The sequence below is a fragment of the Balaenoptera musculus genome, chromosome 10 (assembly GCF_009873245.2).
Source record: "Balaenoptera musculus isolate JJ_BM4_2016_0621 chromosome 10, mBalMus1.pri.v3, whole genome shotgun sequence".
In the NCBI taxonomy this organism is placed as follows: domain Eukaryota; kingdom Metazoa; phylum Chordata; class Mammalia; order Artiodactyla; family Balaenopteridae; genus Balaenoptera; species Balaenoptera musculus.
Window position 1 is genome coordinate 18,012,061 of NC_045794.1, and position 20,033 is coordinate 18,032,093.

Below are 20,033 nucleotides of genomic sequence, written 5' to 3' on the forward strand. Positions count from 1 at the left end.
CTTTTTGTTCTTCTTTCCCTAATTGCTTTAGGTGTAAGGTTAGGTTGTTTATTTGAGTTTTTCTTGTTTCTTGAGGTAGGATTGTATTGCTATAAACTTCCCTCTTAGAACTGCTTTTGCTGCATCCCATAGGTTTGGTGTCATAGTGTTTTCATTGTCATTTGTTTCTAGGTATTTTTTGTTAATTTCCTCAGGAAGACCTAAATAGACATTTCTCCAAAGACATAGAGATGGCCGACAGGCACACGAAACAATGCTCAACATCACTAATTATTAGAGAAATACAAATCAAAACTATGAGGTATCACTGCACACCAGTCAGACTGGCCATCATTAAAAAGTCTACAAAGGGCTTCCCTGGTGGCGCAGTGGTTGAGAATCCACCCGCCAATGCAGGGGACACGGGTTCATGCCCCGGTCCGGGAAGATCCCACATGCCGTGGAGCAACTAGGCCCGTGAGCCACAACTACTGAGCCTGCGCATCTGGAGCCTGCGCGTCTGGAGCCTGTGCTCCGCAACGGGAGAGGCCGCGACAGTGAGAGGCCCGCGCACCGCGATGAAGAGTGGCCCCCGCTCGCCGCAACTGCAGAAAGCCCTCGCACAGAAACGAAGACCCAACACAGCCAAAAATAAATAAATAAATAAATAAATTTATAAAAATATTAAAAAAAAAAAAAGTCTACAAATAACAAATGTTGGAGAGGGTGTGGAGAAAAGTGAACCCTCCTACACTATTGGTGGGAATGTAAATTGGTGCAGCCACTGTGGAAAACAGTATGGAGGTTCCTCTAAAAACTAAAAATAGAGTTGCCATATGATCCTGCAATCCCATTCCTCAGCATATATCCAGACAAAACTATAATTCGAAAAGATACCTTCACCCAATGTTCACTGTGGCATGATTCACAATAGCCAAGGCATGGAAACAACCTAAATGTCCATCGACAGATGAATGGATAAAGAAGATGTGGTACATATATACAATGAAATACTACTCAGCCATAAAAAAGAATGAAATAATACCATTTCCAGGAACATGAATGGACCTAGAGATTATCATACTAAGTAAAGTAAGTCAGAAAGAGAAAGACAAATATCATATGATATCACTTATATGTGGAATCTAAAATACGACACAAATGAACTTATCTATGAGACAGAAACAGATTCACACACATAGAGAACAGACTTGTAATTGCCAAGGGGGAGAGGGGTGGGGGAGGGATCGATTGGGAGTTTCGGATTAGCCGATGCAAACTATTATATATAGAATGGATAAACAAGATCCTACTGTATAGAAGAGGGAACTATATTCAATATCTGCTGATAAACCATAATGAAAAAGAATATGAAAAAGAATGTATATATATGTATAACTGAGTCACTTTGCTATACAGCAGAAATTAACACAGCATTATAAATCAACTATACTTCAATAATATAACATTTTTTTGAAAAAAGGCTGTTTGACAATGCAGTCCAAAAATGGGCAGAAGACCTAAATACAAATTTCTCCAAAGAAGATATACAGAATGCCAACAGACACATGAAAGGATGCTCAACATCACTAATCATTAGGGAAATGCAAATCAAAACTACAATAAGGTATCACCTCACACCAGTCAGAATGGTCATCATCAAAAAATCTACAAACAATAAATGCTGGAGAGGGTGTGGAGAGAAGGGAACCCTCTTGCACTGTTGGTGGGAATGTAAATTGATACAGCCACTATGGAGAACAGTATGGAGGTTCCTTAAAAACCTAAAATAGAATTACCATATGACCCAGCAATCATACTACTGGGCATATACCCAGAGAAAACCATAATTCAAAAAGACACATGCACCCCAATGTTCATTGCAGCACTATTTACAATAGCCAGGTCATGGAAGCAACCTAAATGCCCATCGACAGACAAATGGATAAAGAAGATGTGGTACATATATACAATGGAATATTACTCAGCCATAAAAAGGAACGAAATTGGGTCATTTGTAGATACGTGGATGGATCTAGAGACTGTCATATGGAGTGAAGTAAGTCAGAAAAACAAATATCATATATTAACGCATATATGTGGAACCTAGAAACATGGTACACATGAACCGGTTTGCAGGGCAGAAATAGAGACACAGATGTAGAGAACAAACGTATGGATACCAAGGGGGGAAAGTGGGGGGGGTGGTGGTGGTGTGATAAATTGGGAGATTGCGATTGAATGTACACTAATATGTATAAAATGGATAAGTATTAAGAACCTGCTGTATTTAAAAAAAAAACCGTATGCTAACACATATATATGGAATCTAAAAAAAAAAAAATGGTTCTGATGAACCTATGGGCAGGACAGGAATAAAGACACAGATGTAGAGAATGGACTTGAAGACACGGGGAGGGGGAAGGGTAAACTGGGACGAAGTGAGAAAGTAACATTGACATATATACACTACCAAATGTAAAATAGATAGCCAGTGGGAAGCAGTGGCATGACACAGGGAGATCAGCTCAGTAGTTTGTGACCACCTAGAGGGGTGGGATAGGGAGCAGGGGAGGGAGATGCAAGAGGGAGGGGATATGGGGATATATGTATACATATAGCTGATTGTTATACAGCAGAAACTAACACAGCATTGTAAAGCAATTATACTCCAATAAAAATGTTAAGAAAAAAAAAAAAAGGCCGTTTGAGACGAGTCAAAGGCAGTATTGGGAAGCTGGGTGGAAGCACACAACCCAGGTCTAAGCCTTTCCTGGTTGTAGATAATTGTTATCTAATCTACTTCCTCAAAAACTGGACCTGTAATATTGGCGTTCTCTAGAAATGAATCTACTTGGTAAATAAACATAAGAGTATGAGCGGAAATACGTTGGATACTAGCTTCTAACGCAGATTCAGAAGAAAGATTCATCCTCCAGTTACTTAAACAACTGCTGGAGCAAAGCTGTGGTTGGGAGGCAAGGCAGCACTGAGAATTATAAACTTATCGGAATATTTTTGAGAATGAGTGACCATGCTAAAGAGACTTTAAAGACATGAGGTAGGACCCTTTTGCAGAACTTCACCATAAAATAGTAACATCAATGTTTCTATTCATGTAAGAATTCAGGAAATAAAATAACCTTTATTGCGATATCCTCGGTCTCCACGGGACGCAGACGTCGTGTTGATTGCTCGTAGCTGTCCAGGTGATACCTTCCAGGCTGCTTCCTGTTTATAGTTTTTGGCTGCTGCATTCCACATGGAAAAGAGCACAAGTTGAAGGTCTATGGAAAAAACTTGAGTTTTTACTGAACATTAACTCACATTGCTACTTCTCCACTTCAATTCTAAGAAAAAGAAATGAGTAAAGTGAATGTCATATTTTAATTATTTCTATGGTGTCCCCCTGCCGCCAAAAAAAAGCAAATGATAATGAAAAAGTGTTACACGATAATTTTAAACCTGATTCACAAACTTTTTAAGAAAAACAAAAATATGAAGATGTGATACTTGCAAATGATAGAAGTTAAAGTGCTGAGCACCAAACTAGGCTTTGGATATTCTTTCTCCAGCTTTCTGGATGAACAGGCCCAGGCGGTAAAAAGCTGTGTGTCATGGCCAAAGGCAAGCAGGCTAACTCAGGGTAAACTAGAATCTAATTCTTAGGCCGTCGGGCTTGTAAATGTTCCAACAGTGCATTTTTGGTCACCCTCTGAATCATGAGGATTTTGAATCCGATACACTCACATAAATCAGTCTGGGCTATATGTCACCTGAAGATCCCTGGTGGAATGAGAAAAAGCATCGAGGACTTTTTTGCCTATAATATGCATATTATTTCATAAGGAAATCCATAAGCACTGTAGAGTGATCTAGTTTTTCACAAATGTTATAGCATTGCTCTGAGCCAAAGGACTAAAGAAAGTCTCCATAAAACGGAGGTTGCCAGCTAAAGCTAGGCAATCTTCACATACTTAAAATGAGCTCAAATTAGGTCATAACTAGAAACTTGTCATTCTCTAATTTTGAGTTTAATTTCACATAGAGACAAATGACTAAAGAGAAGGTAGAAACTTCAGTTCTGTAAACCTCTAATTTAGAAAAATATATAAGCTCAAAATTTGTCCCAGAGATCAAGTAAGCAAGTATTTCGACATAAATGATTATCTCTCTTACTTAAATACCTTATAGAGATGATGAAAGCTAAATAGTAAAACACTTTAAAACTGTTAAATTACCTTTAAAAGCAAAGGATTCTAGAATTGTGAAACTTTTTTTTTTCCTTGGGCTTGGAACAGCAGGTTTAGCTTTTGATAAATCCGTTGAGTTCTATTATGGGAATCAGGAATGTCCTCGAATAATCAGTAATTTAATCTGAACGAGATATCGCCCTCCAATTTATATCCATCAGCGTATCAACAGAATATCAAACTACCAAATAGCACATTGCTAAGCTACACGCCATTCAATACTGAGATTAAAAAGTCACTGAGAAGTACTACCAGTGTTCTGTTGCACAGAAACTACTGAATGCATTTTAAATTTTAAAAAGAGAGAGAGAGAAAGAGTGCTCATGACATTTTTAGTTTTGTTTTTCTTCCCACAGTCCTCACAGATAACCTTACATGAGAGATGTAGAAAGCCACTATCCTTTAAGCTGAGTATATTTCCCACACAAGACAGGTCTATATCTGTACATATATTCTCTGTCTTCTAGAGTCGTAACTTCTATAGTAGTATTGCGCCCAGAGTTCCAAAAGGAATGACTTCATGTTCTTCACAAAACTAAGGAGAGGGTGGGAGGAGGAGACGTGTTGACAGAGATTTGAGTCGGAGTCTCACAGATGTAATTTGAAGAAACTCTGGCTCTAGACTGTCACTAATTCTCCGTGGAGATTCTGCAGCCAAAACCACTTAACTCTAAGCTTTTACAGAATACATAGCATCTTAAGCGCTCTCAAGTAGGAGTTTCCATTAGTGTTCTTTTCAAACACACAGCTTTTTTCTCTTCATTTTTAAAAGTTTGTCATTTGTGGTTTGGCCCATCAGCAGTGATGAATGGCCCCGAAAGACATCAGAAGTCCAGTCTGGTTTCAATAACTCTGAAGATACTGGAGGCAACTGAAGGGGATTCTTTTTTCCTTCCAACCTTTGCTCAGTTCAATATTTCTTCTATCCCTCATCTCATACAAACCACTCTTCAGATTTCCCTCACTCCACTCCCTCAAACTTGACCTCCTCTGTTCCCTTTCCTGAGGTCATCTCCCTCTGCTCATCCCTACATCTCTGAAAGACGATCTAATAAGTTCTTTGCGAATCTCCTATCATCTAAAGTGAGACAAGTCAGGTTCTAATCAAATGCTTGACTTTCCTGCTGCCTCAAAGTGTACACAGTCTATGATGTATTCCTGTCTTGGTGTCCATGTCCACACAAGAGTACACAAGCATTTTCAGGCTTTGTTACTGCAGCGTCTACAAGCATGGGTGGTGGTTCCTACTCAGACAAAATCACACCTGCTCAACAAAATAACTCAACAGAGAGTAAAAAAATTACTCCAGAAAAGCAGAAGAAATCAGCAAGTCTAAAGACAGCCAAGTGCTTGTCTTAACTATTTTTAGCATGATGTGAATAAAAATTTAATATAGACTGACTTCCTGGTGAAGGTTTTCCAAGCCTCAGTCAATTCCTGTCAGGAGACTGCACATGCATTTTTGTTTGGTTACATAAATGGTAAATATATTAACATTTTTCTCTAATAGTAAATGAATAACTAATTATTAACTTATTTTAGAAGAACTTCTTTCTACTTTACTGTTATGAAATAGACATTAATTTTAAAGACTTTCTTCAGAATTTTTCAGACATGGCTTTCAAGAAAGTGGTTTAATCCAGTCCCATTAAATATCATCTAATGGCCAGTGGCTCTTAAATTTACATCTCCAAGGGGGACTTCTCTTCTTAGATGTCAATAAATATCTCAAAATTATCATGTGCAAAATATACCTCTTGATTCCATCTCAACAGCAACCTACTCATTTCTCAGCTTCCCTATTTCAGTTATTGGCTCCACCGTCTACCCAGTAGTCAAGCCAATAAACTAGGATTCATCCTTGAGCCTTCTTTCTCCCTCATTCCCTCCATTCAACCTATCAGCCAGTGTTTATCAGCTCAGCCTAAAAAGTGTGCGCTGAACTTGATAGCTTCTTCTCAAGGTCCAGTGCAACTGCAACAAAAACAAATTCTAACCATCATCATTTCTTGTCTATGTTATTATAATGACCTCTTTACTGATCTATCTGTTCTACTCTTGTCCCCCATGACAACTCTTCACCCAGCAACCAGAGTGATCCTTTAAAAATATACACAAAATTATATGAGTCCCTTCTTTAAAACCCTCCAGTGGTTTCCTATTGCATGCCAATAAAATCCAAACTCTTTCCCTGGTTTACAGGACTCTCAATCCTTGTTCTTACCTCATCTTGTCCTCCCTTCTTTACTAGGCTTCAGCCATAGTGCCCCTCTGTTCCTTGAACACACCAAATTAATTCCCACCTCAGGGTCTTTGCATCTGCTAGTTCTCTGCCTGAAATGATCTGGCCCCTTTTCTAGGTCTTTGCAGAAGAGGTACTTACTCTTCATTCAGGTCTCAGATCAAATGCCAGCTCTTCAGAGGGGCCTCCTGAGAAATGACCACCCTGCTTAGAGGACCCCAGTCACTCTCTAATATCTTCTTTTATTTTCTTCCCACAGGGAATTGATCTCACTTGTTTATCATCTGACTCCTGCCTCAAGAAAGCAAACTCTGTGACAAGAAAGATCTTGCCTGCCTTGTTCAGAGCTACATCGCTAGGTCTTGGCACAAAGCACAGGATAGCTGATAAGTCTGGAAATACAGGCAAATATATAATACACGTTATGGTCCAGGTAAAACATGACAAAATAATATTGACTGTGTTTCCAGGCTTTATGTAGATATGAGTAAATATTTGTGCAATGGATGAATAAACTGGTTCAGGAGGTACAAGACTCAGGTTTTAATTCTGGCTCTCCCACTAAAATCTTGTGACTATTCAAACCATTCAACATGCAAATAAATATATGCATCTAGAAAACAAAATAGGTAATGTAGTGTAATATATTAAATGAGTCAAAAGACATAATGTATCAAAAAAGCACTTTTTAAACTAAAAAGTATAACATAGTTAAAGGTATTATAAGAATATGGTACAAGAGTTGTAAGTTTATTTTGTATGATTTTTATACAAAGCTTGGGGTAGACAACCTCTCTATTTCCTGTTGAATTGAACATGAGGTGTCCCTCGGGATAATCCTTTGATGACTTATAAAGACAAGCCTTATACATTTCTTTATTGATTTTAGACTTGTAAGGTTTTTTGCAGAAGCAGGTGGCAATTTTTTCTTCATATAGGTTAAAAGTAAAGCATACGATTTCTTCTAATTGCACCCATTTTCAATCATCCATCCTCAGGACTGTCCCTTATTTTCAGCTCCCGTAACAAAGAAAAGCACTTACGGCTCCAGTGTGTTTCTTACAGGATTCAAATGGAAGAGAACCTTCCCCAGTCAGCCAGCTGTCCTCACCAATCTCATCACTCAAGAGAAACTCATTCAGCTTTTGAACACTGAAAAAGGCAAACAAGCAATCACACAATAAGGGATAAAAATAAAACCACCACCAACGAAGTTCTACCTAAATAAACAAACTTTTCCCCCACTGTTACCATGGTAAGCAAGCCAGCTCTGAGAGTCATTTCTCAGGACCAACTGGGAATTCAGCTAGGATGCTGGGGACTGACGGGCTCCCAGGACCTGGGGCTTTCAGCGCTTCAAATGGAAAAATCTCAGAAAAACCAGAACCAACTGGTCACCCTAAATTCAACCAACTCTCCTTTGCACTTTTTTTTTTTTTTTTTTGCAATTGTATTTCTTGTCAAAGACAATAGAATTGGAGAGGGACTTGAAACAAGGTGGTTAAAAAAAATAACACCAACGAAGGAAGTATCATTATTCTCATTTTACAAATGAAGGGAAATAAGGTACAGGGCAGTTAAGTAAAAGCATACAGCATATAACACACAGATCATGGGTCCCTGCCCACTATGCTATTTTGCTTAAGCACTACTGTATATATTGGACATATCACAACCTGGCAAGGAGAGGGCCCGCTAGAATATTACTATGCAAAATGTTGGCCAAGATCAGTGGCATCATCACCTGGGAGCTTACTCAAAACTTAGAATCTCAGGCCCCACCCAAGACCTCCTGAGTCAAAATCTACATTTTAAGAAGATCCAGAGTTGCTTCATAAGCACAGTACAGTTGGAGAAGCCCTGTTCTAGAAGAGTAATTTACAAACATTCTTTACTGTGGTCTCCAGAGGCTGGACACAAGACCCCTTGGCCCCCTTACCCTACCCATTCTAATTTTCTCAAACCAGTGTCATAGGATCAAGAGTAAAACGAATCGAAGAAAACAAGAACACAATTTGAAAACATCCTCCTATAAATAAAATGATTCACTACAGAAAAGTCTGTGAAGTTGAAAAGACAAGAAATGCTCCTTCTAGCACGCTAAGATGTTAACAGTGGGCAAACTGGCCTGGCACCTGCAGCATCACTTACAGGGGAAAGATTGCCGTTGGTAGGAAACTAGAAAATACACATTTGAAACAAAAGATTTTTTTATTGTTCATTTCAGCTTGTAGTCAAGTTAAGTGCCTCCAGACAAGTCTGCAGAGTTTGTTTTTGTGACAGACTAATAAAATGAAGAAAAGTAAATTCAATTCAGTCTGTTGTCCATGAACTTTAAGCTCTTTAGCCTTGCATGTCATAGAAACCACTTCCTTTCTTTGGAAACATAAAGGTAGATAAAATCCACTAGGGCAGTCTAACTATTAACTTCTAAATTTCATTTACAGGAAACTAAAAGAAATAATTTTTCCATTCTTTTTTTTATTGAAGTATAGTTGACTTACAATATCATGTTAGTTCCAGGTGTACAGCACAGCGGTTCAGATATATATATCTACAGATATATATATATCTACATATATACATTCCTTTACAGATTCTTTTCCCTTATAGGTTATTAAAAAATATTGAGTATAGTTCCCTGTGCTATACAGTAGGTCCTTGTTGGTTATCTATTTTATATATAGCAGTGTGTATATCTTAATCCATAAAAGTAATTTTTTAATTGAAGTACAGTTGATACAATATTATATAAGTTACAGGTGTACAATATAGTGAGTCACAGTTTTTAAAGGTTATACCCCATTTATATTAATAGTTATAAAACACTGGCTATATTCCCTATGTTGTACAATACATCTTTGTAGCTTATTTTATACATAATAATTTGTACCTCTTAATGCCCTACCCCCTTTGTTGCCCCTTCCCCCTTCCCTCTCCCCACTGGTAACTACTAAAACGAACCACTAGTTCTCTATATCTATGAGTCTGTTTCTTTTTTGTTATATTCATGAGTTTGTTGTATTTTTTAGATTCCACTAAAAAAAATAATTGTTTAAGGAAAGCTTTGGCTGAATAATACTCCATTTTATGTGTATGCTGCATTTTGTTTTTTCATCAATTGAGAGACATTTGGGTTGTTTCACTTTTTGGCTATTGTGAATAATGCTGCTATGAAGATGAATGTACAAATATCTATTCAAGTCCTTGCTTTCAATTCTTTTGGGTATACACTCAAAAGTAGAATTGCTGAATCATATGGTAATTCTATGTTTAATTTTTTGAGCATCTGCCATACTTTTTTTCATGGTTCTGGAATTCCTGACTTATTTAAATATATTCAAGTTATGACAACATGGCTGAACCTTGAAAACATTATGCTAAATAAGATAAGCCAGGCACACAAAAAACAAAAATTGCATAATTCCACTTATATGAGGTAGAGAGATAGTCAAATTCATACAGACAGAAAGTCAATGGTGGTCACCAGGGTCTGCGAGGAGAGGTAGGTACAAGGGGAGTTATCATTTAGTGAGTATAGAATTTAATTTGAGAAATTGAAAAAGTTCTGCAGATGGATTGTGGTGACGTTTGCACAACAATGTGAATGTACTTAATGCCACTCAACTGTACACTTAAAATGATTTAAATGATAAATTTTATGTTATGTATATTTTACTGCAATTTTAAAAAGAATTTCAGAACCAAAAAATGAAAGAAGAGCTTTGGGTTTTGTACTCTCTTTGAGTCTTTGACAGCAAAGCCTGATCACATAGGTTTGAAAGATGGTGTTAGAAATGCCTTAGAAATGGCATTTTATTCATCTTAAATGGCAGTATCCTTTCTTCACTTTTACAGACTTTAATTGTCATTCTGTTCCAATGTTTAGAAGAGATTGGATTTTAAGGAGCACAGCTTTGTCAATCAAAGGAATACCTTTTAGACAACCTCACACTGTGTCTCTGCACACAAAGGAAAGTATGGGGCCAGGCTCGTGTGCCTTTGTAACTCTAAGTCCAGCAGCTCCTGGTACACATTACTCAATGAATGTTTGCTGAATCAATCAAAGAAGGAATAAACCAGTGATTCAGACATTTAAGTAAGGTCAGTTGATTCAATTCTCCATTTCACTTTCTAGCACACACAAATCTTACTGAAGCTTTTATGAAATTAATGAGACCCATTCTTGCTGAATATCAGGAAGCAATGGTCCCTGAGCATGACTGGAGCATGGGGAGAACTTCTTTCCTCTTCATAAGATCCCACTTTGGAACTCCAATTACAATAAACATCGGAGGACCCAATACTAGCACTTTTCTGAATCTCCCCCTCCATTTCCCCTCCTCATCCCCATTATTCCAGGCTCTCTGGCTTAGGGTCCCTTGCACTATTTTGTTTGTTTTATTACTGTCTATCTCTCCCACTAGACTCCGAACTCTTTAAAAGCGAAAATTTTCATCTTCAGAATCTAGCCCAGTGCCAAAAATATAACATAGCAATTCCTCAAGAAATGTCTGGTGAATGAATAGGTAATACAAAAAACATTTCCTGTTCATATGAGGGCCTTTCAGAACTCACAGAGGCAAAACAACTATGGAAAATGCATGAATCCTGACCAAGGGTGAAGTAATTTCCACCATGCTGCCAGGGTTATATTTTTAAAATGCAAATATGCTCATACAACAGTCCTCTCCTTAAAATAACAAATGGCCACCCTGCAGCTTTCAGCATCCTTGGCATCATCTACAGGCTGATTGGGATTTTACTCTCCAGCTTCATCTCCCAGTGCTTTCCTCATCAGGACCTTTCTCCAACTACATGCAATTACCTTTAGCCCCCAGAAGGTACCAAGATCTCTCACCTCTCTGCTCACCCCTTCCCCTTGCATACATCGCTCCCTCACACAGAATGTGTTTTCCCTTTTTATTCAACTGGGCAAGTCCTACCTATTCTTTAAGATCCCATGAAGGAGCTGTCACCGCCTTTAAACCTTTACTGACCGGACTGTCTCCCTTCTCCCTTGATAAGCTTCAATGAGCCTCATATATGGCCCATGGTATTCTGTGTAGTGCTCTATCACAGCATAACATGCGTGTTGTAATTCCCTTCCCTTCCCAGTCTCTCCAGCTAGACTGTGGACTCCTGTGGATTTCACTCCATCTTTCATCTTTGCCATCCCCAGTGCCTAGCAAGGTACCTGAACTGCTTAATAAATGAATGTGGATCCACAGAAAGATATATCTCTGAAGCACGAAACAGAGTTCAATAAAATGGTGTTAAATTAGTAAAACGGAGATTTGTTAAATATCTAAAATATGTAGGCAATGTGCTGGGCATCTTTCATGTATTATCTCATTTAATTCTCCCAACCACCATAAGCAGGAACCATTATGATGCTCATTTGATAAGTGAGGAAGCTGAGCCATAGAGGCACCAAATAATATGCTTGTGGTTGAACAGTGAGTATTCCATGGCTGTGCAGGTATTGAAAGCAGGTAAACTTGATACCAAACAACTCCCTATCCTGCCTCCATCACCTTTTAGTTCAGCGTTTTACTAATTTCTCATTTGTTTAGGTAATTCGTCAAAGTATTTAAGGTTTTGTTACCGATGATATTTTTTTCACTTTTCAAGTTTGGGTGTTTACATACAGCTTGAGTACCTTGGACAGGCGCTATGTTTTGGGGGAATAACTGATTTTGTTGCTGGCAGTTATGTGTTTTCTTGTGGAAACCATGAAATTTTTGTAAATGTGGACCAGGTCAACCTGTGAGCATGTTCTATGATAAATATACTAACAGTTTATTTGGTTGAAGGTAATCACAGTAGACTAGCCAAGCGTACTTTCCTTTGGGAGGTAAATGAGAGAAAGGACACAAGAGTTATCGTCCACCAAAGCAAGGGATTAGTTTTACACATTTCTTTCCTTGGTAAATAACATCTCTGGATATAGATACTGCATTGTACGTCAAGTACCAGAAACCTAAACTCAGATTATTTATAAAGGATACAATATAACAACTTAACCTTTTCCTCCAGAAAAGCAAAACACATAAACTATTTTCTTACAAATAAAGCAAAGAGGACAAGTACAGCAGGCATCATGAAAAAAATCACTAATTCAAGTATTTTAACATTTTAGAAACTAGTGACTTTCCTACTTCTCTTCATTTCTTCCCTCCGTTTTGCAAATGTAGACTGGAACACATCACCATAAAAGGTCCAGAAAACTCAAATGATGTGGGGTGCTGGGGTTACTGGGAGATAACCTGAATCTTAACGGCCTCTTTCTTCCATTTTATTATGTATACATAAGGTCCCACCCGGTGAGCACCGCAAAGACAATTTTGTCTAACAAGCTAAACATTTTTAAAAGAAAGCATAGAATTTTCTCGAAGCAACGAATTTTACATGGCATGGAATCTTCCTCCAGCAGAGAAGTTTACACATCTCTTACAGGCACAACTAACACAAGTTGCGGAGTATGCCGCACCCTCTTCTAACCCACCAAATTTCTGCATGCATCTCAGAGTGTAGCAAAGAACTTATGACTTCCACAGTCCTGAAAAGGAGGTTTCAAAATCAGCTAACCAAAGTCTCCGATTATAAACAGGCTGCTCAACTCGCTGTGGGCCAACTGGCATTAAAGCCTGGTCACGGGTTCCCAGGCAGAGAAGGAAATGCCAAGCCCAGTTCACACTGGGAAAGACGCTCATCTGGGTTCCGAGAACCAGCACACAGTGGGAAAAAGGACTGGCCTCCTCTGTTGACTGGTCATCTCCCGAGGACCCACAAATCAACCACTGAAATTCATTTTAGAGAAGCAAGTTTTTATAAGCTGATTCTATTTGGCCTATGGCTTGGGAAATCTGGAGCTGAGCCCTGAAAACAGACTGGTCTTTATCAAACTGGCAAATGCCTTTTCCCTGGAACGTACAGAAGAGAGAGTGTTATGCAGAAATATACAGGGATTATGATCCACGCTCAGCTTTACTAGGATTCACTACAGCAGGATTGTATACTATGGACTTGGGGAAACCCACACGCCTAGATTTATTAATTTTTTTTCACAGCAACTCTTAAAGTCCTTTCGGTGCTTGGTAACCTCCTGATTTCAGAGGACTGATCTATTATTAGTGATCAACTGCTTTCTGTTTGACTTGTAGCACAAAGTCAAATTCAATTAAAAAGGCAACCGTGAGAGGGACAGCTATTAAGTGGAGAAAATGAAAATAAGAACCAAAATAGCAGACTCTGGCCATTTATCAGTTTTATTGTTTGAAGTCGCTTCCCTTCCAGAGCACTGCCTAATTTGGAAGTGGTGCTACAGAAATCAGTCAGTGATCCGTACAAGTGTTTCAGAAGTCAGAACAATAAGAAAATGAGGGCAGATGAGGTCAGAGGGCCTGAGCTTTAAACTCTTAACAGCTCCAGAATCTGTTACTAACAGCATATCTTACAGAATAGGATTGAAATCTTGTTACAGTATTAGTGTAAACAATCAGAACTTGGTTTATAGTAAGATAAGGTATATGAATTTTAATGATATTTGGTATTAAGCCTTTGTTAAGCCAATATAAACTATTGCCTAAAACTAGAGGTTCTGGTATCTTGAATATTAAAAAATAGTTTGCTTAACAATACATAGACATTGGGAAAGTATTTCATTTTAAAGGACCTTACAATAGATGCTCTACATTGCTGTTAATGACAACACTATGCTTAGTATATTTAAGGCCTCAATTTTCCATTTTTCCTTCTGTATTGAAACATCTTGGCATTTCTTTCAAAGGCCAGATATAAATATGATAATGACTGTTTATGAAACATGCTGAGGTTTTATAAGGTTTATAAGACCTTATAGCAAAAAGCAAAATACTACTTTAAGACTACCTTGTATATAATATAGACTGAAACATAGCTATGGCACTATGGCACATACAGGGTAGTATAATATAGTTTGGTAACATATTTATTATATAATACAAGTAAAAATGGTGGGGAAATGGTCATTATCAGACCACAACTATTTTTATGGGAAATTGTGAGTCTGAGATAAAGTCTACACTGCTTAGAAACCTATAGAAGTCTACTTAAAATTAACAGAACACCGCACTCAGTTTTGCAAAGTTTTTCCATTTTCAGAGACTGTGAGCCTGGATTTTTTTTTTTTTGCCAAATTAAACTAAAATTAAAACAGAAAATATGTGTTGATATGAACATTCTCCATCACTGCTGGTAAAAACATAGACTGGCCCAGCTTTGCTGGAAAACATTATGGCCATATTCATTTAAAAAAACTTAAAAATCTGTACACATTTTAACCTACGTCTCCTTCAATGGAAAACAACATGGCCATACTCATCAAGGGCATTAAGAAGATGCATACTATTAGAACAAGTAAGACCACTTCTAGAAATCTGACTTTAGAAAATAATCAGAGAAAAGTTTAAAGATAAACAGATGCTTCTCTCAAATGTAATTTACATTATTTATGTTACATGGGTGAAAATAGAAACATTCTAAATGTCTAAGAAAGAGGTAACCATTAAATAAATTAGAATACTTCCAAACAATGGAATATCATGTAGCCAATAAACATCATGCATTATGGTTTTAATGAGGGGGAAAATAACCCCCCAAAGTTCAAAATTTTTATTTTAGAATAATTATTTTTATATGAAATAGATAAAAGACTGAAAGGTAGCATACCAAAATTTTAACAAGTTATCTCTGGGCAGTGATTTGGATGTTCTTTTTATACTTTTTCTAACTTACTACCATGAGCAGATAGTATTTCTATAATCAAGCAAAGAACTCCAGACATTCCAGCACATACCTGATGATGGCTTTGACGGCAAATCTGACCACAGTGGAGAGCAGGAAGAGAGGGGTGACCAGGATGTGGAAGAGAGACAATGAAGCAAAGGCTTCTGCAGGTTTGAGATTGTTCCCACTGGCATACGCATGGGTCACAAATGTCTGTGCAAAGAAAGGATTTTAGAGAAAGCTGGAGAAAGGTTCACAAATACTTGCATTCAATTTTACAAGCCTAACAAATTCTACTATGCCAATATGTCCATTGCAACTCTGAAAAATATAATACAATTGCTTCATCCAAATCCCTCCCTAAGAAAAATAACACTTGCTATTGGTAGAGTACTTAATGGTTTACATTCATTCTAGCAGTAAACTTGTGAAAGGGGCAAAACAGATTCTATTGACAGATTAGAAAATTAACTTCTGTCAAATTACTGAGATGGGAGAATAACCATGAGAGAATCCAGAGTTCTTCACACCTACTCAGGCTCTTTCCAACCAATACTAAATTTTCTGAGAGAAGAAAGGAAACATTCCATTGTTTTAGGGTCCCTATTGTGGATCTTTCCTAAAATCACCAACAAGGGTATCCAAGGCAGACTTATTTACAAATATTTCTAAGTATAATACTAGTTCCTGGGTTTGTCCTTTTTGTTTGAAATATAATGTAATCATTTAACATTTTCCAGTTGTTGATCTAGCACTATTTTGTAAGAATGTCCAGGAACCAGGTCATGGAGATTAGGTCAGTAAATTCTCAACCTCCGTTAATTTTGCTCCCCAGGACACATTTGGCAGTGTCTGGGGATATTTTTGATGGTACTAATGGCATCTAATAAGTAGAAGCCAGGGATGCTGCTAGACATCCTAATGCAGAGGACAGGTTCTCACAACAAAGAATTAATTATCGGGACCAAAAAGGTCCACAGTGCCACGGTTGAGAAACCCCGGATTAGAACTATCACAATGGAGACAGCGAAGAGAAAACTGAAGATGAGGTAATATAGGTTACCACCCACCCATTCTTGTTCCTAAGTCATTTCTGAACACTGACTTAAGTCCATTTCTTAAGGTAAGAAAAAGTGTCTTACAGCAAGAACAGCTGCTATGGGAATTGCCGCGTTCATGAAGACTGTGGAAAGAAACCAAATACATTAGTTTCAGTGAACTGTGAGACATTTCAGTAACTTTAATTAATCATCGATTATTACTCTAACTTTCCTTGAAGGACCAAGTACATTAAGGAAGGAAGGAATTAAGTACAGGAAGGACCAAGTACATTAAGTAACATTTTTGTCTTGAGTCCACAAACATTTCCCAGTTGGTATTTCCTGGTTCACAGTTGTGAACTCCCATAGGTGAGGCTTAACCAGAAAATGTGAAAAATTATATTTTTTATGACATGTTACAAAGAGCAAAATTTAGATAAAGTTATTAGAATTTAACATATACGCATTCTTCAGAGTATTCACGGTCTGTATTTTGTTTGGTCCACTAAACTAACTTAAAAATATAAAAATTGGGATATTATACAGATAAAAAGAATTTGACATCACGTGAAAAATCTCCTTCCAGCAGTGATATTAATTTTCACTTATAGACCTTTTGTTTAATAAAATAGCTCCATATCTTGGGCCCTCTGCTTGTTTAAATATCTCTCCAGGAATATATTGCACTATCATTTGATAAGCATAATATGCAGAACTGAAATAAGAAAAACTCATATTTAGGCTAGAATACTAGCATTTGGAAGTAATAGGAAAAATAAAAAGCCAAGTTGATGATTTGTAGTTATTTTGTCATAAACCATAGAGTTTTAGGAACGGAGGACCAAAAAGTAACTGCATAGTTGGTAACAGGGCCAGACAATGGCAGAGCAAGAACTATAATCTAGTTTTCTTGACACTCAGAAGACAGTCCATCTAAAAACTATCACCAGCTCTCATGAACCACTCTCATGAACTGTCCTTACCACCGTGTACAGACTCAGCCTGTGCTTCTGAAGGTCCACAGGTGGCTTAGCTATCAAATCCGAATTCTTGTACGGTAGCAGCAATCCAAACGCGGCTCTGAGACTCATAACAGTACAGATGAAGAATCATGTTTCTGTCTTCATCTTTCTCTAGCTATTATGACCTTTTTTTTCTAAGTGTATTTCATTCTTTTCCTCCACATCATTATTTATAACTCATTCTAAATATCTTTAAATAAGTAATCTCCTCTTGATGAGGAAGAGAGAGAGCAGCTGCTATTTTACTAAAAACTATTTATTTGGCACTCTGCACCCAGTGCAGGTTATCGGGGACCCTTCCTACCTCATTATAAAGATGAGGATGGGATGCACGAGGTCACACAGCTGGGCTCCTCAGACCGTACTCACCACCACTTCACTCTGCCACTACTCAACAACTCACAATTACTGAGGTATGACGGGAGTGCCTTCTCCTATTTAATGATTACAACTACCCTGCGCAATAATGAGGAAAGCACTTAGGAAAGATGAGTCACAGGCAAGATTCCAAGCTAGGAGATGACAGAGCTTGGATAAAACCCAGACCTTTCTGGTCAAAAGCTTCATGTTCTTCCCACTTCTCCGCATAAAACTCTATCAAAGTGAAGAGAGAAAAAATAAAATCGTGCCTTTGTCTTTGGCCAAAAAATGAAATCCATAAACAGCACATGACCATTTGGCAGTGGAGATTAGGAAATGATTTAACAGAATCTCTTTTGCCCCCCAGATATGATCTCCAGTGGCAAGAACACTGATTCAGAGATGGATCTTCAGTTTTATTAGTATTTATCCTGTTTAATTTTGCTTTTCAACATTTTCCGATACCACAGATTGAGCGCTTTTATGTTTCAGGTGCTTTTCTATACACATTACATACATTATCTTATTTTAATTCCCCCAGGTATGCTGAATACAGCCCAAATTCCTGATGAGGAAACCAAGACGCCACCAAATGCTGACCAAGGATGTATAGCAGACAAGTTGCTGAGGCAGGATTTCATTCCAGGTCAGCCTGCACTCTAAGACTCAACAGTAACCACCATGTTATACAGTTGACATTTTTCTTTCTTTCTTTTGTTTTTTTGGTTTTTTTTTTTTTGGTCTAAACTTATGGTACTCTGCAAATACTATTTACAAAATATTTTTAACAGTTACAGAACAGTGCCACGTCCACTGCCTCATTTGACTCTCACAATATACCTGTGAGAAAGGTATTATTCTTATTACACCAATTTTTAGAGGAGGAAACTGAGGGAGGTTATTGAACACTAGCCCACTTGCCAGGTGCGTTATACAAAACAATGAGTAGGAAGCCCTTGATGTAGTGCCTGGAATAGAGTCAATCAACAAGTCAATCAACATTTGCAGCATTCCTTAATCTATTCTAATCTTTACTACAATCCTACATGGTAGAGATTGTTATTTTCCACTGTTACACATGAAAAAATTGAGGCTTGGAGGATAGAAGTAGTAATTTGGTCAAAGCCATACTGCTATGAAGTGGCAGAATTCAGATTTAGAGCCAGGTCCATTCAACTCAGATAATGGAAGCTCTTCACCACCACCAACACCATACGTAACCAAATCGGAAAACTTGGAAGTGGTGTAAGTGGAACTTTGCACCACTGATATAAGAATTCCTGCTGCCTATAATCATAAAAACAAATATTCATTGCAGCTCTGTTTACAATAGCCAGGACATGGAAGCAACCTAGGTGTCCATCATCGGATGAATGGATAAAGAAGATGTGGCACATATATACAATGGAATATTACTCAGCCATAAAAAGAAATGAAATGGAGGTATTTGTAATGAGGTGGATGGAGTTAGAGTCTGTCATACAGAGTGAAGTAAGTCAGAAAGAGAAAAACAAATACAGTATGCTAACACATATATATGGAATCTAAGGGAGAAAAAAAAAAACAAAGGTCATGAAGAACCTAGTGGCAAGACGGGAATAAAGACACAGACCTACTAGAGAATGGACTTGAGGATATGGGGAGGGGGAGGGGTGAGATGTGACAAGGTGAGAGAGTGGCATGGACATATATACACTACCAAATGTAAAATAGATAGCTAGTGGGAAGCAGCCGCATAGCACAGGGAGATCAGCACGGTGCTTTGTGACTACCTAGAGGGGTGGGATGGGGAGGGTGGGAGGGAGGGAGATGCAAGAGGGTAGAGATGTGGGAACATATGTATATGTATAACTGATTCACTTTGTTACAAAGCAGAAACTAACACACCATTGTAAAGCAATTATACTTCAATAAAGATGTTTAAAAAAAAAAAACATGATTATGCATTTTCACCATCATGATTTCTTGTTTTTCTCTTCAGTATAGCCTCCTCTGTCCTCTTCTCTTTTGTCTCTGACTTTCAAAAACCAACCCAAATCTTACATAACTGGGTTAAGGTGAGTTAACAACCCACCTCTGCCATTTAGTAGCTGGATGATTTGGGGGAAATTCAAGTTACTTAAGCTCTCTCCACCTTAATCTTTTAATTTGCAAAACGAAGGTAATAACAGAATCAAAATCTTTGGGGAATTCCCTGATGGTCCAGTGGTTAGGACTCTGCACTTTCAATGCTGGGGCCTGAGTTCGATCCTGGTCCTGGTCAGGGAACTAAGATCCTGCAAGCCATGTGGCGTGGCCAAAAAAAAAAAAAGAAAAAAAAAAGAATCAAAATCATTGGGCTGTTGTGAGGATTAAATAGGATGACATA

At 37.9% G+C, this 20,033-nt stretch overlaps 1 protein-coding gene across 9 annotated transcripts in view; it reads right to left on the minus strand.

Annotated features, from left to right (window-relative positions):
• The window catches only part of ABCC9 (ATP binding cassette subfamily C member 9), a 142,541-nt gene that overhangs the window by 90,526 nt on the left and 31,982 nt on the right, over positions 1 to 20,033 (minus strand). For all 9 annotated transcript variants that reach the window (XM_036865706.1, XM_036865710.1, XM_036865707.1 and 6 more), the window contains exons 14-17: positions 16,386 to 16,426; positions 15,314 to 15,456; positions 7,518 to 7,626; positions 3,123 to 3,230 (exon numbers count right to left, since the gene is read on the minus strand). In XM_036865706.1, the coding sequence (XP_036721601.1) occupies positions 3,123 to 3,230; positions 7,518 to 7,626; positions 15,314 to 15,456; positions 16,386 to 16,426 (401 nt within the window). The remainder of the gene's footprint in view (positions 1 to 3,122; positions 3,231 to 7,517; positions 7,627 to 15,313; positions 15,457 to 16,385; positions 16,427 to 20,033) is intronic.